This window comes from Corvus kubaryi, unplaced genomic scaffold (genome assembly GCF_017639235.1).
Source record: "Corvus kubaryi isolate FWS band 111438036 unplaced genomic scaffold, C.kubaryi_AGA036_p1.0 71, whole genome shotgun sequence".
In the NCBI taxonomy this organism is placed as follows: Eukaryota; Metazoa; Chordata; class Aves; order Passeriformes; family Corvidae; genus Corvus; species Corvus kubaryi.
The window spans coordinates 1,007,815-1,033,301 of NW_024582059.1; the positions used below are offsets into that span (position 1 = coordinate 1,007,815).

Sequence of the window (25,487 nt, forward strand, 5' to 3'; positions counted from 1 at the left end):
ATTTGATAGTTGAGAACAGCTCATCAAACCTACATGTATCGATTCATTATCTGCTATTGTATTAAAATGTGAGGGGTACATAAAGTAACATAACCCAACTAGAAAATGGTATCCAGAGTCTTTGACAGCCCAGGAGAGGTTCTCAGAAAAAATTTGTAACTTCTACCTGAGACAGCAGTATGCCATTAATTTCTGATTGTTTACCTAAAAGGTATTCCATGTATCTGCACATACAATTTTAATGACCAAGAGTAATGTTAAGAAAACTACTTTTGCAGCTAATAGTAGGGTACAGATGTGGACAAATGAGATACCAGCATAGGGTGTTTTTCTCTGATAAGTAAATGTGAGAAAAGCAGGCTGGGAGTCAAAATAGGCCTTAACTCATGCAGATCTTCAAGCCACTTCAGATATTGGGGGGCTATTTTCCATTGTGCAGACCACAGAAAAGAGAAAGGAATAATTATACTTTTACCATAACTTTTATGGTGTCTGTTTCCTGTTTCATTTCTACTACAGTGGCATCAATTTTATTGGAATTTGGTATTGTTACCACAGGCCTGGTTCCTACGGTATATCACCGTGTCCCGCAGCCATAGGGAGGAGGAGGAGAGAAGATCCAGCAGGCAGGAATTGTGCAGCAAGATTGATTTATCTAATTATTTTACAAACTCTTTTATAGACTTTTTTCTTCATAGTCTAATTGGACAAAGGACCAGCCACCCCTTGGGGTGATTGGCCAAAATCCTAAAACACCCATTGTCAAAATATTTTTCTACTATACCATAAACAAGACTTTTCAAGGTTGTAGGTGGCTTGGTTGCTTACATTCCCTGCTACCTCTTCTGTGAGAGAGAAAAGTCTCTCACGGACTTAGAAAATAACAAGAAAATCCTCGCTAACAGCATTTTTGTACCTACATGGTGTAACGTAGAATACTGAAGTAATGCTTCATGTTTTGAACCCACTGCTTTTCTTGTTCTCCTGTAAAATCCTCTTCACACTGGTATTCAAATATGAGTAACCAATGCCAGTGGATTTTCTTAGGCTGTGATCAAGACTTATGCTGATGAGCTAAAACCTTTAATTTAAGCAGGAACATTACCAGCACTTGCTTCAGTGGGCAAGTGCTGCACCTAAACTTTGACACTAACTTGGAGTCTACAAGAAAACGCAGCTAAAGTGCTGAAAAGAGCCAATGTTGAAGAAGAAACTAACTGGCTAGAACTTTTGGTCTTGTTTGTTTGTGAATACTAATGTGTGTGTGTGTGTGTGTGTGCGTGTGCATGTGACCTAAAGTCTTGGTTGTGAAGGTTTCTCCCCTGAACATGCAAGATTGAGTAAATAGAAGAAAGTAGGTGGGTGGTTGTGGCCTCGTTCACTGCCAGGGAGGTTTCAATAGTGAGACCACACGGTTGTGCCTCTGTTTACTCCTTCCCCAATGTATTTACATTCAGACAGTGCATACTACTGTTGGTGTTTTAAGGCAGTGATGTCATCTGCTTATTGCAGAGCACCTCAAATGCCAATTAACTTTTTCTTTATTAAAATGAAAATAATCTGTATGACTGTATCATAAGCACAAAAGCAGAAGGGACATTTTGTTAGCTGATGTGTGCTGTAGTATAGCTCTCATTTCCATTTTGCCAATGAGTCTTTGAACTGCTCTGCAGGGACTGCAAAAATTACCAGAGTAATACATCTTCCTGAGATGCTGTGCTTCTCCATTCCACACAGAGGGATGCCAGTGCAGTGATGGGGGTTGGTAATGACTGTCACCAAAAAACTCCTTTGTGTCACTAATTTCTTTCATCTGACATGAGATTCTGGCTGTTTCAAAGCAGAAAAGAAACTGAAGTGACTGTCTGGAGCTGGCAACTACAGTAGGATGTTGAGGCTGTCATCCCCTGCTACTTAAACTGTTTGACTTCTTTGCTATTTCTTCTCTTTATTTCTGCAAAACCCAGAGAAGACTTTACATGTTAGGGTTAATTGTGAGGTTTGTTAGATTTCTTAGCAGCTCATGTTCTAATCTATGTAGCTAGTCATGGTAACCTGTATCCTTAGATTGTGAAGTATGTGTCACGTAGGTGATTCTTTTTCCTCTTACTTTCTCTTTCAAGGTTTGAAATGGACATTATCCAAATTTATGTATTTTTTATGGCCCAGTCATCAGTATTTAATTGCAGTTAGGGGCTATTTCTAAAGCTGAAAAATAATTTAAGATTTCTAGCAAGTATTTTTGCAGGTAGTGCTGTAAAATGGCTGTGTGAATCTGTAGTCTTATATGTCCTTCATGTAGTGTATTATTGAGTCTGACTGAGTCTTGCACTATGGTTGCCAGTCACAATTACTGAAAAGTTATCTCTGGAAGGCATCTAGAGAAGAGCACTGTAAAGGTACCCCTTATATATTTTTGTGTACACAACTGTTTTTATAACAAAATTGCTATTTGTAATTTCACCATGATGTATTTCTGTTAAATTAGTGCCATCTTCTTGAAAATGGGATAAAATAAAGGTTGTTTTGCAGTCCAGACTAAAGAAATTGTCACTTATCCCTGAAAAAATGAAGTATAACATCTATTTAAGTTCATACTAGAAAAACAGAATCAGATTTTGCTCTTGGTAGGGTCTCTGTGTACTTTCTCAAAAGGCTGTGAGTCCAGAACTTGGTCCTGGAACTATTAATACAGTATCTTATGGGAGCACAGGCTGAGAGAGTTGGGCTCAAGAGGAGACAGCTGAGAACGGACCTCATCAATGTCTGTCAGTGTCTGAAGGGAGGGTGTCAAGGGGATGGAGCCAGGCTCAGTAATGCCAAGCCACAGGACAAGAAGCAACGAGCAGAAACTGAAGTTCCACCTAAATGTGGGGAAGAAGTTCTTTACTGCACGGGTGACTGAAAACTGGAACAGATTGCCAGAGAGGTTGTGAAGTCTCCCTCTCTGGAGATATTCAAGAGCTGTCTGGATGCAATGCTGTGCCATGTGTTTCAGGATGACCCTGTTTGAGCAGGGATGTTTGAATCTCAGTGTCTTAGATGAGGCACAATGATCCCTTCCAAACAGACCCATTCAGGGATTCTGTGTTGGATGCTGTTTAACATCTTTGTTGGTGGCATTGAGTGCACCCCTAGCAAATTTGCTGGTGACACCAAGCTGTGTGGTCCAGTCCACATGCTGGAGGGAAGGGATACTGTTTGGAGGGAACCTTTACAGGCTTAAGAGGTGAGCTCACACGAACCTGATGAAGGCCAGCAAGGCCAAGTGCAAGGTCCTGCACATGTTGGGGCAATCCTAAGCACAAATACAGGCTGGGTGGAGAATGGATTGATTGCAGCCCTGAGGACTTAGAGGTGTTGGTTGATGAGAAGATCAACATGTGCATTTGCAGCCCAGAAAGCCAACCGCATCCTGGGCTGCATCCAAAGCAGTGTGGGCAGCAGGGCAAGGGAGGGGATTCTGCCCCTCTGCTCTGCTCTGGTGAGACCCCACCTGCAGTGCTGCATCCAACTCTGGGAGCTCCCAGTGTATGAACAACATGGACCTGTTTGAGCAAGCCCAGAGAAGGCTGTGAAGATGCTCAGAGTACTGGGGCACCTCTCCTGCAGACAGGCTGAGAGAGCTGGGGCTGTTCAGCCCAGGAGAAGAGAAAGCTCTGGGGACAGGGCAAGGGGGAATGGCTTTGAACTGGAAGAGGGTAGGTTTAGGTTTGATATAAGGAAGAAATTCCTTACAACAAGGATGGTGAGGTCCTGGAATAGATTGCTCAGAGCAGTTGTGGATGCCCCGTTCTGGAAGTGTTCAAGGCCAAGTTGGATGGGGTTTGAGCAATCTGGTCTAGTGGAAGGTGTCTCTGCCCATGGCTAAGGGCTTGGAGCCTGATGTTCTTTAGGGTCCTTTCCAACCCAAACCACTCTCTGATTCCATGATACTGTCTGTAACCAGATCTATTGTATTATCAAACAGAGCACTGAACAGTTTTCTCTTCCAAACTGCAATGTCTGCATCCATTTCAGTTTCTCACTTTACTGCGCATGATTCTGTTATCTTTCCTCATGCCCAGCTCCTCTCCCATTGTTTGCTGTATTGGCTTGCAGGTAAACTTCTTCCTCAAGTACACATTTCTTACCATCTGTGGTAAATTGAAAAAAAATCAGTCAAAGCGACGTTTACTGAAAAGGGATAAATACAGTTCCATCTAAAGATGTCTCTAGGCTTGTTCCTCTGCACTAGCCCTTGGATTTGTTCTATGATTTACTTCTTCTATCTGAAAAACAATAGCTTTAAAATAGCTTTATCATGAAATAAAAATACATATAGATTTTCATCTAAAGAAAGTGGAAATCAGTGTGATGATATTATCTTCTTTCTTACTTCTTTTTTTTTCCTAGATAAACCACTGGATGAAAATCCTGGAGACTCTGTGTCTTACATCTATGAAGCAGTTCTTGCAGAGGGTGAGTTGAATTCCCCTTGCATTTCACAGGATAAAGCCAGTACTCTTCAGAAAATTAAATTTGTTCTCTTACATCTTGTTAGACATGAAAGGCAGTAAACCAACGCTACCATAGCACACAGTTGTGTAGAGGAACGTGCCTTGTTCTCAAACATCCACCCACACATCCATACTCACACATTCTTGTGAGGAGTGTGAGAAGGGGAGGAGATACAACAGGGTTGGCTTTTTTACTCTGATTTCAGTGTAGAGAAAAAGGAAGGCGTGGAAGGCTTTCCATTCCAGTTCCCAGCATGAGGAGTTTTGCTTGTAAGAAAGAGCTGATTTAAAATTTCATGTACATCAGTCCTACTCATATCACATTTGCAGCATCATTCACTGACAGACAGTGGCTCGGAGAAGACTGCATCACAGCTGCAACCACTGTTGACATTTGCCATGTTGGTTTATTTATAGTTGTGAGAGTTTATAAAGAGTTTTAGTAGGGATAGCAGATTGGCAAAATCTTAACTTGCTTTTAGTAAAGAGCTACATAGCATGTTTCCTGTCCTTGATTCTTAGTTAGAGAAGTTTATTTCTGGGTGACAATGTTGCAAAGTAATTGGCTTAATAGCGCCAGCATGCTTACCAATGGAAAGGAAAATTATTCCAGAATTCCTGGCATAGCAGTTGTGTACTGCTGGACTCTAAGGTTAGTGGCTCTCACTCCTATTCCACCCCCATCCATATTCTGAAAAGGGTGTCTTTGTGAGTCTGTCAGCATCTTGGAAATAATGCTGTGATCTCAAGCAGAAAGCTGCTGTAAAGGTTTATCCCTACAGACCTATTGTCAAGGTTTCTATGGATGTCTCTTTGGGTCCTGTGTTGAATGTGCCGCTGTGTTGTCAGTTCATTGAAGAGGTTTTTTGGTATAGAGAAGGCTTTTGGGCTCATCATCCAGGGGCTGAATAAGCTGGCACCACTGTTTCTCTCATTCATGAGTGTTATGTCCAAAAAATGAGACAGTAAAATAGGGAATGATTAGAGGAAACAGAGTCCCAAGAAAAGAAAGGACTGAGGAGGTGGTCCACCAAGCTACTTCTGTTTTCTTATGGCTGGTTGAAGAGCAGCTTTAAGTCCAGGTTTACCGTCAGCTGAATGGTTGATTTGGGGATTTTTCAGCTACGAAAGTCTTGCATTAAAGGCAAAAATTTCACTTGAAATCATTGCAGAAGTTTCCTGAACAGCCATTCTTAATCAGCTTTTGGCAGTCATCCTGGTAGCACTGATTGTCTGTGGCCTTTGCTGGTTATAGTGATGATGATACCTAGTTATTGCTGTGAAGACTAAAGAGATTCTCCATTGTTGTGATGAGTGAATGAGCCAGTTAGAAATGAGGGATTCCCAGTAATTGTATGCTGTATGTGAGGTTATGGCTGGCTCCCAAGTGAGTGTAAGGAAATGTGTGGTCAACATTCCTTCTGTAGCGATGCAGCAGGGAACAGTTATCTGATATCACTGCAGAGATTTGGAGGGAAAAGTAGCCCAAGAAGTGAAACGGTTGGAATTTCCAAGATTCAGTGTGTCAGTCTTTACAAAGCCAAGAAAGATAAGATGGCAGCTGCAAATTAGTCAGTAATTGTGCCCTCCAGAAAGTAGGTGAATCTTAAGGTAAGCAGACAGCGTTTGACTATGGATGAATTGTGGAAAAGTGTTTCCAGGGACTGCCTCTTCTCTCTGCTTCTTCCTAATAAGAAGTAAGTGTGTGCAGTGCTAAACTTTATGAAAGACACAGAACAGAAGTGTGAGGAGAAATTATAAACCAGGAAAGGGTTTTTGCTACAACCCTATAAATACCCAAAAGAATGGCGCTTTAGGTGAGATCTGAAGTGGAGAGTGGCATGCTGAAAGCTGAAGTTTGTTTTATATATAAAAGCATTGTACAAAAGAAAGGATAAGCTGAAAGAAGATGGAATTTTAGCTTGGACTGGAATGAAAGTTGAACAAAACAGAAGAATAAATCTAAATGAGAAATCTAAAGCAACAAGGGTGGAAAGAACAGTGAGTGGATGACAGGACATATTAAAAATAAGATCACTAAAAAAATAACCCTATATTCATTAAAGCAAAGATAAAGGGGGATTGAGCAGGCGCTAACAATCAATAAGAAGCGATTGACTAAAGTGAATTGTGCAAGGCCGTGAGGGAAAAGGTCACACAGTACATTGGAAAATGGAAAAACAGTATGATCAATGAAATCCTTTGGGGAAATACGAGCTACAAGCAGATGCAAAAATAATTGATTTGCTGCTGAGTGGGGGAAAAGATCCAGTTGTGGAATGATAATGACCATAATAAGAATATATGAGGACTCAGTCCTGTAGGTGATAACAGTATAAATCAGCTCTTCAGCCACTCATGAATGTTGTTATGTGTTTACTTTATTTTGGGTTTCTGTGTAAGAAGAGACGACTTGTTATAATTACTAGGGAGCTATATTTTGAGAAATTCCCTTGTGGTTCCTCAGGAGATTTTCTGTTCCCCAAACAATCACTATTTATAGTTTTTACTAAGGTAGAAAAGTGAAGCAATTGTACTAGGAACTGGGTATACAGCCTTGTCACCACACAGATAAAATATGAATTCATTGTGGAACTGGAAAACAGAGCTAAACTCAGATTTAGGTACCCATTAGATGATACTCAGCTTCAGAAAAGTCTCTTCCCCTTCTGTGAAACAGCTTAACATTTGCCACTAAAGTTTGTATCTTAGCACTCATTAACTGAAGCAATTAGGGGTGGGCAAGTGGAGCACAAAAGATGATTTTAAAGGGTGATAGCTGTCTGCCTATTAGGTTTAACAGCAGACATGTTTTGGTCCTGCCCAGAGGTCTCATCAAACTAAGATGTTTGTGCATACATGTGTATCTGTATCCTTTATCAAACTAAACTGGAGAAAGGCCAGCACTTTTTAGCAAAATAAGTGGCATCCCCTCTACAGATAAAGAGCTCTAAGAGTACCTCTGCTATGCTGTTCTTTTCCTATAATGCTATCTAAAGTCCTGATTTAATAAAATGTCTTTTCTGTTGGATTAAAGGACATTGTCTTAAAAGATGAAGACCTCAGATTACCTTCTGATTCATAACTCCAACAAAGGAAAATAATCAGGAGTTAGAAAACAGGCATGGTTTTCAGATGTGTCCAAAAATATCACTCTTAATTGTGTTCCCAAGAAAGCAGTGTACTTTTTAGCCCACTTTAAGGGTCAATAGATTTTAGCTATTTTGAACTAAAGGTGGGAGTAAATTGCAAAGCAGCCTGTCCCCAGTGAGTCAGTCCTGCTGACAACTCTTTTTTTTTTCCTTCTTTAATACCAAATGTGTCTGGTGTGAGTCTTTCTGCTGACAGCAGCTGTGGCAGCATGGTACAGGAAGACATGTGGTCTCTTAGACAGACAAATCCCATGTAATTTAGAGCTGTACAGATCAAGAAGAGCATCATAAATTTAATCCAGACATTGATAAGAGCCCTGTGCAGGTATTGAAGCTCTGCTGTCATCCTCCGAATAAGACACTCTCTTTGGTAGATGACCTGCTGCAGTCCAAGCTAGCTTCTGTTACCAGATTGATTTAAAGGATTCTGTATCATGGAGTATATTGTCTTGTGTCAGTACACATTTTGATGTTATTAATGAGTAGGGTGAAGGCTGAGAATGCCAGCTACCAGTGTCTCTCCCCCCAGCCTCTCCCAATGCAGTTGTTAAAGGACTTTTCAGGTATGTTAAACTTCATGACCTTCCATCCATGTCTTTTTTTTGATGACTCTAAAAAATAGTCTTCATAAAGAGAATAGCTTCAAACATGGCCAAGAGGGGAAAGTCTGGCTACTCATTCCTGGAGGAATTTCCTCTTTCTTTGAGGGTGATACCTGTAAAAACTTAAACAACTATTAATCTTGAATTTGGTGCCTCCCTGAAGTATGTTTTGATTCTCAGGCACTCCTCTCTATCTTTGTTCTTTCATATGTGTGTATTTCTAAATGTAGCAGTGTGCCACTTCTGTGTCCAAGCACAGTGTGGCATTTGAGCCAGCCCAGTTATGAGAGGCTTGAATTGTAGTTTAGAGATAAAGGAGCCACTAGGCAGCTGCAGCTGGTCCCTTTGCAATAATAAGGATTTTGCAGGAGCATTTTATCAGGCTAACAAGTTTTGGAGGTCTTCTTACAACCTGGATGCCTCTGCTATCAGTCCTTTTGTCTTCAGTGGTACTTGGAGTCAGTAGCAGGAGGATAGCCTGCTCAGCTCAGTTGCAGCAGCACATCTCAGATTTTGGGCAATGTTCACTCTAACAGAGGTGAGAGGTGTGTGTGCTGATAGCACAGAGAAATGGAACAAAACCACCAAAGTTTTCTTACTGTGGTAGAACTCCAGTAACTCTGAAGTGGATGGAAGGACTCTTTAATAAAACATTAGGCTTCAGTAACTGAGAACTGGTACACACAGAGGGGTAGACTTCAGTTTGCTTCTCCCTGGAGAAGTATGCAGAATGCAGAAACTGGAAATAGCAGGCTTAGGCTCCATCAACAGCTCTGCTCAATACCCAGATGACCTCAGGCAGGTAGTTGTTACTTCCAAACTAATCGGTATACCTAACAGAAACTTTTTGGGACAGTCTTGCTATGTGTCTAAAACTCATCAGGGTAGTCATGCTCCTAGTGCTGCTGGTGAAGCTGAAAGTCGTGGATTTCATTGCAGAAAAAATAATAACATGAATTGATATGCAGTAAAAGATAAAAGTAGTCCTAAAAAGCATCTAAATATATCCATCTTAGCTAAAGCACTGATGAAGTCAAATCTTTCTTCCAAATCACAGGCCAGTAAGGAACTAGTTAATTGTTGTAACTTTAGATTGCCTCTAAATATAGAGTTACAATCATATGAAAGTATATGTAAAAAGAAATGCCTACATTTTCATGCAAGTTATTTCTCAAAGATTATCGATAAACTCATGGTAAATACCATTTTGCAGTTTGGGGGGTTATTTGAAGGCAGGATCTTTTGTTTTTACTATCAGATCCAAAAACCCTACACTTAATAAGACTTTCATATTCTCTTTAGATGCATTCATGATGAGTCCATTAGGCTACAGTTACATCAGGGTGATAAACTGTTGTGTACAAAAACATACCTGATAATAAAAGAACAGGTGGGCGTGTACCTCCACAGTAAATCAATCTTTGCCTGCATGTATATAGTAACTCAGAAAAAAATAGATGTGGGGGGTTTCAGGGATTGCTGTTATGGGAGAGAAGTAGATGTTAATGAAAATTGCAGCACCACTGGTTGCTAAGATGACATAAACACCAACTTTATATATAATACTCAGAAAAGGAAAAACTGTTCTTCATAGCTTTTAAAGGAACTGTCAGTTTGATGCTTATTTGCAAGAAAAGTTTTACACCATAAATAATGTAATAGAAATATTTTGGAGACATGGACAAAATAGGCCAACTTACAGAAAGCTGCTCTTTCTGATAGAAGAACTCAACCATGCAGGAGAAACTGGGGCTGAGAATGCTTTTGAGAAAAACAAAGATAACTGTCAGTGTATTTGCAAAAGATAGTTGGTTCAACATAGAGAGAAACATTATTTAAAACTTGTTCACTAATAAATATGTTTATCTTGGTTTGGAATTTGTGTCATAGAAAACAAATGAAAGAAATTAAAACTGAAGTCCGATGTTTCTGTGTTTGAGTACGTATTAATAATTTTCTGTGATTTTTGGAAACACTTTTCATTCCTAAGCCCTCTCTTGCCATTAATAAAAGAAAACTTCAGCAGAGCAGAAATGGGGATTTGCTTTGAAATATCTTAGAAAGTGCCTGTGGTAAGAATGAGTAAATCTCACGTTCATGCAGAGCACAGGCCCATTGAAGGAAGCACAGTGTGGTGGATGTTTTCTGCCTCCCTGTTTCTCACAGCCTTTCTCAGGTAATTTATAGAGCGATTTGTGAAGTTAGAGGCTCCCTTTCAATCCCACTCTGCTGCACTCTCTGCTGAGCTCATACAGCATTTACAGATACCCACACTTTAACAGGATTATCTTTCATAAATGTCTATAATAAACTTAGGGTGGATTGCAAGAAGAACATGATGTGCATATGTCTTTTTTTCCTGATTTTTTTCCGCATTACAGAAGGTTACTTTGTTTTTTTCTGTATGGTTCTTCTTTAATCCATATTTCTGCTGGCCACTCACATACATGTTTGACCGCAGGTTTCTGAATTGCAAGGAAGTCTCTTACACATGGGAACCTTTTCAGTGATACCTCAATGAACCCAGTGGCACCACCTCTGCCTTTACCTCATGGTGTGCTGGAGAGTGGGCCTACCGTATTACACTGGATGCCTCCTGCACTTAAATGATCTGCTGTAATCCTCTTCATTTTAATCTTTGACACTGGAACACCCTGACATTTCTTTCATGTGGCAAGGTGGCCACATGTGCTAAATTACCTTCCCATTCCTTGTCATCTGCCTAGCTTGATTTACCCATATTTTTCATCCTCTTGTATGATATGTGATCTAGGGATAATTGAGGGCCTCTTTTGTACCACAGTTTCAGTTCTTCAGCTGGCATTGCTTTAGCAAAACTTGAGGAAGAACTGAAATTTGTATAGCTAGCAGGCATTTTGCTTTTGTAAAACCAGCTTAATTTTGACTGAGAGATTCATTTCATGGGTAGCCTTAGAAAACACATAAATCTTTCATAAGTTTGTTTTCTGCTATTTTTAATGCCCTAAATCTGTCGCATACATTGTTGACTCAAAACGTGTAGCAAGTACCAAGTAATTGGAGAACACTTCTCATCCTCATGTAGGCTGCAGTAAGGCTAGCTAGAGACTGTATTTGAAAGGTTAGAATTTAGGGGTGAGGGGGAAGTTGGGTGTGGCAGGAGAGTTGTTTAGAAGCCATGGTGAAGCATTAGTTGTTGAATACACACGAGACTTGAGATGCTTTATTAAAATTTCTCAGTTTATGTAAAGGAATACAGTTTCAAAGTCATGTCATGAATTTAGTTCAAAATGTTAAATTGAAAGCTATAGTGTGTTCCAAAGGGTCTTATATAAAATATACCAAGTTGATGTATTGAAGTTACATGAATTAGGAGAGAACATTGAAGTGAAGTTGAAAACATCAGCACTGTCCCCAGTAAAGTTACAGTAAGTGTGTGTTATATTTTACTATTTAAAATGAACGTAAATTTAAGATCAGTCTTCTCAATGTGACTGTCAGCAGTATATTTGTCAAAAGCAAGCCAACAAAAGTAACCTGATGGAAATGAAGCATTACCCTCTCTAATAGATGCTAATTCCCGGTAGTACTGCCCTGATTACTCAGGGGAAGATGATCATACATTTTTCCTTTCTTTTTAGCTTCTGGCTGATAGTGTTGTCTATGTATCATTAGATATAGTTAATAATTTCTTATACTTTGATCCTACAAGAAAGGTTCTGGTTTTATTCATCAATTATTTTAATTGCTACTGCTACATTTTAAAAACCTCACGAATAGGTCACCATTATATAAAATGATAAAAGAACATATTCACTAAGCAACAAATACCCTTTAATAAGTCCTCCCTCTTACATATTCCAGAATAATGATGATGTTCCTTTTATGTTTCTTTTAAGATAATCTTCGCCCTCAGTTGTAAATTCTGAATTTTTCTGAAAGCCTCATGAATTGGTGGAGCTCCTTAGCCATTGCTTTCAGGTTAAAACCAAGAATGTAAAGAGGACAAATAATGAAGATGTCTAAAATTTAAGTGTTCAAAAGACTTGAACATCTGTCAACACCTTCTGCCTATGTAAAACAAATACAGTCTATCCTTGCTCCATTTGTGTTACTACAGTCTCATTACTGTAGTATTAATACCTTTATAAGCTACTTTGTTTCAGTTAATGCCAACAAACCAAAGCTTGCTTAATCTCTGGTGCATTCCTTGTTCAGCATTGCAAATAACATTTCATGTGGTTGTTTCATGTTCCACAATTTAGGACAGATCATGTGCAACTGCTTGTAGGGATTTGAGTGCTGGAGATGGTGGCTCCAAAGTTTGGTGACTGTACTGTAGTGGTAATATTGATCCCTGTGGTTCTTGGACTGTTGTACAGGGTTCATTGATTGTCAGGTAGACCTGACATTTACTGAAGGAGGTCTTGCTGGATGGTTTTTAGCTAGTAAATTGATAGCCACTTTCAGAGTCAGTAGGGGAATCCCTAATCCTCGTAAATATCCAAGTCTTTGATGCAAGAGCCACATTTCTTAATTGTCTGTTATTGGGATAGCTGTGCTATCAGAGTAGTGACTGGGTTGAAGTTCTGATATTGTATTTCGATATCACTAGGCATAATAAAAATATTAAAATGAAATAATGAACAGGGAGGAAAATGTTATCTTAATTGAAACCAACTTGTTAGCAATAGCATTAATGTTCTCAGGAGATGAATTATTGACATTAAAAGGTGAAAGTGACTACTATCATCTTTGATAAGTAGAGTGCAGACTGTAGAAATAAAGTTGTCATGAACTTTACATAGATTAGAATGCATCTACATGATCCTTGAAGAACAATCACTGACAGATGGCTGACATCTGAGAATCCAGTGCCTTCCAGATTTGTTATTCATTCCTTTCATTTTGTCAATCTGATAACGAAATGTTTCTTGTCTCTGTGAGACTCCTTTGCCTGAAGTGGCAGAAAAAAATTCAGAAGCAGCATGTACCTCATATGAGTTATCTTCTGAAGTGAATTCTGTGTACGTAAGTGTAAGATTTATGAGCAACTTAACATGTGAATACATTCCCAAAATATGTGCTCTGGGCATATATAATCACAGAATCATAGAGAGGTTTGGGTTGGACAGGACCTTAAAGACCATCTAGTTCCAGTCCCCTGGCCGTAAGCATGGACACCTTCCACTAGACCAGGTTGCTCAGAGCCCCATCCAACCTGGCCTTGAACACTGCCAGGGATATGGCATCCGCAGCTGCTCTGGGCAACCTGTGCCGGTGTCTCACCATCCTCACTGTAAGGCATTGCTTCTTAACACATCTAATCTAAACCCACCCTCTTTGAGTTTGAAGCCATTCCCTCTTGTCCTATCCCTACACACCCTTGTAAAAAGTCCCTCTCCACATTTTTTTTAGGCTCTGTTTAGGTACTTGAGGCTGCTGTAAAATACCCTAACTGTTTTCCTCAGCAAGAGTTCAGGCCTTCCTTTTCCTGAAGGGCAGCGCTAAATAAAGTCTAGTCTTCACAATGATAATCAGAGAAATTATTGTGCTTATATTCTGAGCTGGATTAGTTAAACTGCATTGAACTGTGTGTGGGTTCTCATTAAGAATCAGAATAACCTTTGTTCAGTGTAGCCTATTTAATTTCTCAAGTAAATTAAAGGAGATGGAATTAATGCTACTTCAGTAAAATACATCTGCACGTAGGTTCATTGAAATTTTAGAAATCTACGCTGAATTCACAGCTTAAGTTCAGAATTATTTAGCCTTAAAGGCATGAGAATATAAGCAGGAGTAGGCTGGGCAGATTTTACTGGCTACTGGTGGTCATCAAACCAGCCTAATTTAGATGTTCAAGGAAACTTCAGCTTCCTCAAGGAACTATGGACAATTGACGCTTCTTTTTTCTTTTTTTCTTTTTTTTTTTTGGTGTGTATATGTGTGTGTCTGTACTTTTTATGAGATCTCTCCTAACAATCAAAGTGTTTGCCTGGGTAAAAAAGATTCTACATCTGACATAGAATACCATGGCATAATTTTATTTAGCAGGCACATTTATTACAGAGGTACTTTATTAAATCTATACCTTAAGCAAGGCAAGATTGGTAAGGAAAAGAAACATTCTGTATCAGATGAACTGGTGCATATGGGGGAAGTAAAGGCAGGCAAGAAGTGAGAAAACTAATTCCAAATTGCCAGTACTGACACTGACAGGAAAGGTTTCTGTACCACTTCAGAGCACTGTATGGTTTGTGTACCTCAGTCTTTTCAAAAAAACTCAAGAGGGCTGTGGTACTTCTTTGAGCAAAGCCAAATTGCTGCTGTTCTGTATTCTGCCCATTGCTAATTTACTTCAATATTCTATATCCATTTAAGAGGAGAAGATGTGCATCAAAAGTTCTTTGTATCCTTGAATGTAATTGACTATGAGTCTTTCATAATTTACAGTAATACAAGGTAGTGTGGATGTCTCTCAGGACATTGCCTCACCAGCCAGTCAAGATTTTTTAACTGTGAACTGCATGAAATGATATCAATAACCTAACTGCAGTATACTGAGTAATCCTCCATGATGAAGAGCTGCTGCAGTCCTTTGAGATGGGTGCCAGGAGTGTTTTGCACAGGGTAATAGAGTGTCTGGAAAGGAGGAGTAATGGTACAGCTGAGACATAGCAGGTAAAGGATACCTTTGCTAAAACACAGGCTTAGTCAGAGCTCTGCAGATTCAGTTTTCAGTTCTATTTCATGATTAAAATTCTGTGAAGTGATGAAGGATTCACTATATTCACTAGAGGCTCTTGGGCGTTTTCTGGTGCAGCAAAACAGAAAAGAAACTGATTGCAAGCTACCTGTATAACTGGCATAGTGTTTCCAAACACAGATTATCCTACTAAAAAATGTATGCCTTCCATCCATCATTTAGTCCATTAAGGCAGGCAAATACTATGGAATTTGTGTCAAAGAAATCTGTGCTTACTGTCATAGTACCATGTTACAGGTATCACTGCCCTCGTGTAAGCCCTTCCTGTGACAGGTGGGTTGATGTTGTACATTCAGCGTGTGCTTCTTTACATATAGAGAAAGGAAGAGTGGTAAAAATCCCATTTCATCCAGTGTATGAGAGTTCTGAGACTACAAAACAACGATTTCAGTCTCAAGGTTATGTCCCTTTTTGTTTTAGGAAGACAAAACATATGTGCAGAGCCTGTTCATGTAAATCAAGGTTGCAGGATCAAAACTTCAGGGGGAAGCTCTTTATCAAAGGACGCCCCCTCATTACATTTATATTAAAGGAATTTTGCCAGGCTTTCATGCGCTGTCCTTAAGGTGACTCCAAATGCCATATGAGTAATACATTGGAAACCACATCATTGCCATGTTTTGTTGATTTAGGATTATTAACAATGTTCTCATTTCACATTATTTATTTCAGATCACCAGACTATCTCTGATATTAACTTGTCAGATGTCAGGAGAGCATCAGAAGAAACAAACCCCACTTTTAAAACAGAGGTACTCTCTGAAAGATTAGAAAGTAATGAGCAGTCAATATTGGTGCTTCCGAGAAGATTATCATGTGAGGTAAGACTTCTAAAATCTTTGGGATAACAATCATTGTACTTCTTCTCTTCCTGCTGCAATCTCATTCATACTATATCTGCTATTTGTTTCCAAAAATTGTCAAGGGACCAAAATGAGAGTACATCAAGACTGCAGTGGGATTAATTTTGCCTTTGTGTTGCATCCACACTGCAGTCAAAAGATTTGCAAGTAGTTTGGAGACAGCTCTATTAGAGTTATTTAGCAGCTTGAGTCGAAATATTACTGTCATTTGGGCCTTATACTTTAGAGGGAGCAAGTAATCAGGCAGTTCTTGAGAGATACGGAGTTTGTCTCGTCAAGAATCCAGGATGGGTGTATGTATACATGCATATGTGCCCATACCATGAATTACACAGGGCTTGTGTGAGTGATGCCTGAGGTTTTAACTTTTATATTTTTCAAATTCTGTACTGCTTAATGTGTAGCTGAAGTTTCTTGTAGCCTGTAAACTTCTGCTCTCTCATGCTATGTAGACATAACAAAGCCTCTCCGGGCCTGCTCTTCAAGGACACCCAGACCGTCCTAGGCCCAAAAAGTATAAACCAGAAGCCTTTGAAAGGGGGTCAGGCTGAGGGGAATTACATCATTAAACTGAAGCTTTAATTGGAGAATTAACCCTGATATGCAAATGAACCAAACCTATAAAAGTGTGAAGAACTCGTGACCTGTTGTCCATCTTGGGGTCCATCTTGGCAGTAGCCTCTGGCTCCCCAGAGTGTACCTTTGAAGGCCTTTCAAATAAATACCTACCTTTACTCCTTTACTCCTGTCTAGTCTGTGTTTCTAGGAGGCCTCTTAAGGCATCATGAGTATGGACCTAGGCTGAGTTTAAATTAAGTCAGAAGTATTTATATGTATGTATATGTATGTATCTGCATGCATATGAAGTGGACATAAATGTTCATGTGTGTTTTTAGTCAGCGTGGCTGTGAGAAATATGTGACAGCATAAACAGAGGAAGTACGAAATACAGTGCTGCATTCCTTTATATAAGTGAGTGGCCACTTATATATGTATGGAAGTTGCATTGTACCTGGAATCTCACAGATTTTATTGCTGTCTTTTAAAGATGACTTGCAAACATTATTTCATTGTTGAGATCAGTACAGTTCTAAGGGAATGATTTTCCCCCTGATTCAGGAGGTAGTAGAGGGCTATTGTCTCACATCACCTGCTGCTTCTGTCTACTGTCACCTCACTGTAAGAGGTTAAGTGTGTCTAAAGTATTTTAGATTATTCTTACTAGGATGGATGTCATTCTTCCAGACTATAAAGTAGAGGGGCCTTAGAAAATGTAACAATTCACCTACATATGCATTTAAAATACTGTTTTGAAATATTCTTATGTAAGCCGAATTTAAAATCCTACATTACTTGTGTCATTTATGTAAGTAAAAGATTAAAGGAAGCAGTGAGATACCATCATATTTTGGTAGTATGATTTTTTTTTTTGCATGAAGCTGTTGGTAAAGGAAAGTTCTTCCAATACACTTTCAATATAATGTTACACTTCCAGTATAATTTTCTGAAGGACTAATGAGAACACATTTTAATTTTGTAGAACCCTGGTGAAATATTCATTCTGTTGAAAGATGAAATAGATGAAGAAACTCTAGAAATTGAATTCGTAGCAGATAATCAACGAATTAGAACACAGACAGCCTCTTGGAACAAGAAGGTCAAATACGTGAAAGCCCTAGGTACGAAAAATATTCTTTACCTTTAAGAAAAACTGAGAAGTTTCAACTCCCTTCACTTTTTCTGACAAGTAGTTTCCCTTTCTGCTATTTTGTGGGTGTTTCCTGTACATGAGTTTTGCACACATAACTTTTAATGATGCCGAGAAGCAAGACCTTGTGATTTATGGGAACCTAGGTTCTATTAGATTGGTTTTGTGTGGTTAAATGGCAGGTGGCAGTCTTAAAATGCCATTGATTAGTTACAGATTAACATTCTTCAAAATTACATCCATAAAATGCAAACCTAATATTCTTTTCTTATTACTCCATTACTAAATGTTTCATTTTATATTTAATGCAGTAAATCTGGTGATATTCCTCTCCATAATTCTTACGGATGCAGGAAATAATTTCTTTTCTCTCTTCACATTCATGCCATTTCTCTGTATCACTGGTCTTTGCTAGTTCCCAATGATTTTTTCTGGTGCTCCATCCGTAACTAGTTGATAACAGTTTCAACTATTTAACAACAGTTTCTCTTAGAAGATTTGTGCAGATTTAAGGGCCACACCTATCCCCACTCTTGATGTGAGTTAAGAATTAAAACATTTCTCACTTGTGTATTCATAGTTTGCTATTGGGCTGCATGCTGTGAATTCCCAGAGGAACTTACGTAATATTTTATTCCAAAATGATTGCAGTATAACCTTGGATAGGAGGAAATACATGCACATAGGCTACAATTTCCCACTGTGGCTTCTTGGAGCTATGTTCTGGTAATTCTGTGACCTGATGATTTCTGTGACTTGGCACTGGTGAGACTTGCACCAGTCGAGTGCTGTGTCCAGTTCTGGGCCCCATGCTTTAAGAAGGACACTGAGGTGCTGGATTGTGTCCAGAGAAGTGCAGTGGAGCTGGAGTTATTAGAGAATAACTCACATGAGGAGTGGCTGAGGGAGCTGACATTGTTCAGCCTGGAGAAAAGGCTTGTCACTCTCTACAACCTACCTGAATGGAGGCTGTGCTAAGTGGGGTTTGGTCTCTTCTCCCAGGCAACCAGTGACAGGGCAAGAGGACCTGGCCTCAAGCTGTGCCAGGAGAGGTTCAGGTTGGACATCAGAAAGAATTTCTTCACAGAAGGGTTTGTTAAATATAGAAATGGGTTTCCCAGGGAGGTGGAGGAGTCACATCCTTGGAGATGTTCAAGAAATGACTGCATGTGGCACATGTGCCATGATCTTGTTGACAGCTTGGTGGTTGGTCAGAAGTTGAACTCAATGATCTTGGAGGTCTTTTCCAGCCTAATTGATTCTGTAATTTTCATCCTGAACACTGTCCTGAGACGATGGCTATGTATGGCCTGAGTTCTTTATCACATGGTGCGGAGAGTTTGTTTTTAGAAACCTGACTGGAAAGAACGTAATGAACAGGGAACTTCCATCTGTAACTGGATTTCAGAGAGCAAAAGCTGCACTCCTCATGCACAGATCTTAAAAGATTCTTCCAATTTTTTTTTTTTTTGTGAGAACACTGTTGATCACAAGAAGGTTTCTGTAGTGGGTGAAGAAATAAAATGTGAAAAGTAAATGAAATATGAAAAAATTGGCAGAGAGCTGTAGCCCAAGTTTAACTGTGTTTCTTATATAATTTGTGTTCAATGTTTCTTTCTGTTTCAAAACCTGGAAAAGTGGAAATTTGGAAGTATCCTTTGTCGGTCCACCTGATGTGATGTTATAGGAAAAATGTTGTATTTTGTTGTTTTGTTTTTTTTTTTAAACCCACATTTGGGCAGTTTCCATTTAAGTGATTTAATGTGATGTACTATTAGTCTAGTTTCTCTGTCCCTATTACTCTTCTCCATTTTCAGAATTGCCCCTTTTTTGACCGTTTTGTGGGCAGGATTAGTATTTTAAGAACACTGTGCTAGTATGGTCCAGCAGAATGGCTGGCTCAACAAATACTAATGGATTGGGAAATGTGCTCATAAAGTAGGCTTGTGCTGCATGCACAGAGCGAGTCCTACTTAAGTAACAGACTACAAGTGCCTCTCTCCTTGGCTTTTACGAGGTAAACAACTGGAATGGATTAATTATACTGCAATTTCTGCAGCCTAGCTCAAATACGATTTTGAGAACCTTGACTGCAGTTAAGGAAAATGTTTCATAAGATGAATAGCAATTGCACTATTTGTGATAAATGAACTTTTCCTTAGCATGTAGGCATAAGGGAACTGATTATAGGTCATCAGTCTATCAAAGGGCCGTTGGAAATTTTAAGCATTCTGTTTTCATCTCCTTTCTAATGTGAAGCAATAGAATAGCTTTTCTTTATACAGATTTAAAGATATGTATTTTCTTTTGTCAGCTTTGTGATGTTAGACTGAAAGACCTGAATAAATAAACTGACTACACTGAATCATCTGTGAAATGCAAATCCAGTCAGTTCATCAACTCTGTTTTTTCTGTGATATTCTCTGTTCTTTTACTCATTCCCCAAGATCTCTGGTCTGGGACTGTAAAATGTTTTCAGCTACTGTTCTGATTTGTGTTTTATAAGATTTTCCTGCTGGCCCTGTATATGTAAATGTCTACTGTGGGGGAGTCATTAAGACGACAGCACAGATTGAGTACTATACTGCACTAGAGGAAATTGAACCCATTTTAAAGAAAGTGGCTGACCCAATAGCTTTCGCTTGTCAGGTAAGTTGACTTCTCAAATTTTAATTAAAGAAAAATAGAATGTAAGTGCCTGAATGAATTAAGAGATAGTATGCAGTCTTTTGATTGCACAGTAATTTCTAATGGCTCAGTAGTAGATTAAGGATTAAGAGGCCTGTTTCTTAGATGTCTAGTTGCAAGCAAGTCAGGCAAGAGAAAAAAATTTTCCATTTTCTTGTTTTGTTAAGAGAGTGATGTAAACATCCTTTGTGCTGTATATGCCCATTGAGCAACATGCTGCATTCCAAAGGTTGAAAATGAGAACAAATATTAGTAAAGTCCCTCTCCATTTAAAGTGTTATTTTTCTGTATGTTCTGAAACCAATAGAAACAAGTAATCTTAAACCACATTGCATTTGGAGGGTTATTATTCGCTCACCATCAAACCAAATTTTTCTGGCATAGCTTGTATGGGAGGCAGTAGGTTGCTGTTCATGTAGAGTCCATTTACAGCTGCTGAATTATCATTCATGTGATTTGCTGGTTGCCATGCAGATTCTTTGCATATATTTAGAAAAAATCAGGTTTTGAGCTGTGTTTCAGATCAGCACGGCAGACTGCAGTGCTCTGCAGCCTGTTCTTTGCCAGTGGCACATGAAAAATAACAGGAAAAGAAAGCATATATTAAGAAAGGATGGAATCTCGTTTGTTTGTATCACTGTATTATTTGCTGAATGGTCGGTAGCCCAAGCAGACCTTTCATGATCTCTATATTGTAATTGCAAAGCCAGAACAGAAATAATAGTCTGTGTTTCCAGTGCAGACAGTCTCATTTTCCTGTGACAAATATACCTTATCTGCCACCTAAGGCATTACCCTCATAACAAAAGCATTAATAAAATATGATATATTACATTATTAGTGTTCTATTAAGGATGAGGCTAGATTCCTTCCGAGTATGAGTTACTTCTGTTCTAGGAAAACAGGCCATTGCACAAGGAAAACAGTGCAACTCAAAGAACAAATGTATTCTTAAATTCTTTATGGCATCCATCATTTTTTAGCCTGTGTTTTGAAGTATATCAAAGTAAGCTTCTAACAGGTCTCATTTAAACTTGTATGCATAAGAAATGTGCCATAATGATTTAAAAATTTTTCACTAACATGGTAACCTAGATACCTACAACACACAAGGTATTTCCACTGGAGAGTTATTTGTGTTATTCAAGAGTTTGGCCCTTCATTTAACCAGCATGACATATATATAGTAAAGCACATGCAATTCAAATCACATTCAAATGCAAAAATAATTCTGTGCAGAGCAGTAGTGCACACCAGGAAATGCAGCTGTAATGTTATGACCCCGAAGTATGTTTAACAATTCCTCACCTTTACTCATCTGAATAATAAGCAAGGGTTTAAATGTGGTGACACTGCTATATGCTGTTATTTTTATGGTTTTGGTAACTGAAAAACGAACGTTGAGAAAATGTTTTCAACTGGGTAAGCTCTACGGTCCACACAGTGTCACGGCTACTCTGTGGCAAAGTGTACGGATGGTAATTCTTTTTTAAGTGTACTATATGTTGGAAGATTTGTCTCATTTAATGGTACCTGCTGGGCCACAGGGGGAGGTACACTAACTAGCTAGGTAGCTAAAATTTTTCTGCAAACTTTTAAAATGGGCTCCTGATTTAATGTCAACAAGCTACATCATAAAGATGCGATTTACAGAACATAATTTAATTTAATCTTTAAAATATGTTCACAAAAGGAAAAACAAAACAGGCTTGATACTAATTAGAATTCCCATCAAGTAGCAAGAGTAGTAGTAACTTCTCTTTAACCAGGATAATTAAAACCTTTGAGACTATCAACTTATTTGCAGAAGTATCCTGGGGCAACAGTCGTTTATCTATGCAAAGTAACAATCAAACACAATGGAAAACAAAACTGATATAAAACAGAAAAGCTTACAGCAATTATTGATCAAAGCAGTATCACTCTGTGGTTCGAAGGAAAGTTCAAGATTTTCACAAGTACTTGCAATCTGAGAAGTATCTCCTTATTAAAATTCTGTGATGAAAGCAAATGGCTGCATTAGTTCATACCAAAGACACAGTGCTTTGGTAAAATGCTTACACTGTATTCCGTATTGTCTTGCCAACCTTTCCAGCTCCTTTGAGGTGCTCCACTTTGTCCCCCAGTAGAGCCAAAGAGATAGACAAAACCCAGCAAATAGGATTACAGAGATCCATTTTTTTTAGTGATGGTCAGGTGAATTCATGTATCTTAGTGGGAGACTATCAAAATATGGTACCACGGCATTTATGAATCTGTTTGTAGAGAGCAATTAAAGACTGACATTAGCTAAGGTTTTGATTAATCATAATCTAAGATTTTACAAATCATGGTCTTGGATAAAATTCTTCACTCTATCTGATGGATTGCAATTTTCTGTTCCAAATCTTTCTGAATTTAAAAAGCATTTACCAACATCAGCAAGATATTTTAAACAATCAAATAAATATTTCAAGTGTAATTGAAGAAATAAATAAAATTAAATAAGTTTCTTTGCATGAGTTTTGAAAGAAAAAAATTGAAATGTTAAAGTAGGAAGACTTGGGATCATAATAACTGAATCATAATGCTGAATGGATTTGCTATGAGAATAAGAGTTGGCTAAAGGTCATGATTTTTGGTTCTCTCACATAATTCTGCATTCAAGAAACTCTCTTAGGGAGTTTATGTTGTTACAGTAGCCTAATGTACTGACTGATTTTAAGGTTTTTATAATTCATAATTAAACTTTTTCATATTTCATGTTTTACTTTACATCAACTAATCTTTTCAGCATTCTGCTTGATTTATATGCTGTATTGATTTTTCTCTCAGAGTTCCTACCAAATGGAATTATTGATTCAAACATTTAGTGTTGGGGTTTCCTGGCACAGATTTATTAGGTTTAAAAAAAAAAAAAAAAAATTGAGACTAAGGTCATATCCTTATTACTGAAGTTGCTGAGTCCATGTTAGTTTGAGTGACTTAGAATATCTAGAAAGATTGAAGAAGTCTTCATGACAAACTTTGGTTGAATAATACTCCTATGATTCTGAGATGCTTAGTATCTTAAAAGGATGTTTTTATCATGGCCATTAAACAGGATTCCAGTTACAGTGGATATTGGAAAAAAAGAATGAAAATAAACTGCAGCCTTCTCTCTGAAAACATGTAAAATAGCTGTATGACTTATGTGGTGATATGCATCTCTACCTGATTCCCAGAGATACTTCCTTTGAAACTGTATTTAATATTTCCATCTTCTCAGCCACATCAACAGCTGTTACTTTAAAATGTTTCTTTCTTTTCCTCTAGGTATGAAAGCTGTCCATATTCTATCACTGGCTAAAATTGTCAGAAATGCTTGAGTGATTTTTAAACCTAGCCCATTCTTTTTGGCAGAAGCAATCGAGATGTGGAAGTGCATATAAAGTAGTGTCTAATATGTAAGAACTACTGAAGAAGTTCATCTTTATGTAAATGTAGCCTTGTTAGTACTGCCAAAGCCTGTGTAGAATATTAATTTACTGGCTGTGGATGCTGCGTTTCAGTGGCACACTTTTTCAGGGCTTGGTTAGCAGTTTTTAAAGAATTTAAGTAATCTTGTTCACAAAAGTAGCAAAATATGTACTTGGTGGTCTCCTCTTTCAAGGATGTTTTTGGAAGCCCAGGTGTGATGGTCAGCACTTGGGGCTTTTCTGTTCACAGCTGTGTCCCGTTGCTCTGAGAAGCGTTGAGGGAATAGAGATAGTGCCTGTGGCTGGGAAGATGGGATTGGGACAAGCAGTAGTGCTTGCTGAAGGACTTCGAGTACTGGAGCAGAGAACAGTTGGCTGTGCTTCAGAGAGTATGGGAAGAATTGCCTACAAACTCACTAGCTTAATTCTGAGGGGCTGCAAGGACGTAGGGGGAAACTAGCACTATTGCCTATTTTCTCCAGTGTTGTAAATCTTTATTTGGATAAAATGTGGGCTTTCTCAAACTCCTGAGTGGCTCAGAGTTGTCTGCAGGCTGCTTAATGTTAAGTACAACTTCAAATACAGTTCTGCTTCTGTTGGCTTTGGTGAAGCTTCAGCATGAACTTCAGGTTTGTAATGTTGGTGAGATTTCTTGGGAAGATTTCATGGGCCTATAGAGATCTGTATAGGGTGCATTAAAATACGTAAACACAGCATACTTTGAGTCTGCGCGTGCTGTGGGGCAGGAATGGGCAGTAAAGTAAAGGTCTCTCAACAGAATTGTTTCTTGGGGAGGTGACATTTATGATATGGAGCTGGGTAGTGCAGAGCAGCCCTATTCCTAGTTCTGTTTTGCTGTTGTTTTAGCTGTTATCTTCGCAGAAATGCTGGAACAGGCCCTCCTGTATGTGAGATAAAAGACATAGCTGCCTTTTTTTTTTTTCCTCTTGATTAACTAATCCTTTTATTTCCTTTTGTATCTTTGTTGAAGAGCAGCAAAACAAAGCTCCTCGTTCCAGTTTAGTTAACAACATAGCTGGTTAAATCATTGCTTAAGCCTTCAGATTTTACGTCCCAAGAGTAAGATGAAAACCAGAAATTGAGGTGGAAAACTTGAAGCAAATTGCACTGATAACTTTATATAAGAAGTGTATTGTTCTTGACTTGTAAATCATAGAAATGGATAAGCTGGTCATTGGAGTGTGAGAAATTTTGCTGCGAGTTCTCTGTTCAAGAACTTGTTCCATCTCAGGTTGTGAAACATTGTTTTATTCCATGTAAATTTGGTTGTCTCAGAGTGAAGTAAGAGCTATGCATTCATAAGGTATTCCTTCCATAGATTTCTGACTGACTAAAATGGATAAGGAAGGGTTTTGGTCTCAGCTCATATTAAAAAGTAGAGGAGATTTGTAGGCAAGATTTCCCGGAATGATTGCTGAAAAGAGACTATGGAGTGCTTATTTATCTTGGATATACAATACAGTCTGAAATGGATTCTGTCTGAAATTGCTCCTCTGGAATTTCAAGACAGAAAATAAGAGGCAGGTGTTGTCAGGGTGGATTTTGTTTGTTTGTTCATTTTCTTTTGAACAGAGAGGGTTAGATAGGTAGCACAGCGTGTAAGGGGTATCCCTCCTATTTTAAATGGAGATAAAAAAATATTACTTCAAGTTTAGTTTGTCTAGAAGCCCACTTAAATTCTTATTCTCTGCACAATGTGATATCTACTATACAGTTGCTTCAGTGAGTACCAGTGGTTTTGAGCCTCTTTTTTCAAGACACAGGATCTGCCA

The 25,487-nt window shown here is 38.6% G+C and overlaps 1 protein-coding gene across 4 annotated transcripts in view; it reads left to right on the plus strand.

Annotated features, from left to right (window-relative positions):
• Positions 1–25,487, plus strand: part of BANK1 (B cell scaffold protein with ankyrin repeats 1) — a 136,519-nt gene that overhangs the window by 23,046 nt on the left and 87,986 nt on the right. For all 4 annotated transcript variants that reach the window (XM_042049870.1, XM_042049872.1, XM_042049871.1 and 1 more), the window contains exons 3-6: positions 4,396–4,461; positions 15,671–15,819; positions 17,402–17,540; positions 20,076–20,218. In XM_042049870.1, the coding sequence (XP_041905804.1) occupies positions 4,396–4,461; positions 15,671–15,819; positions 17,402–17,540; positions 20,076–20,218 (497 nt within the window). The remainder of the gene's footprint in view (positions 1–4,395; positions 4,462–15,670; positions 15,820–17,401; positions 17,541–20,075; positions 20,219–25,487) is intronic.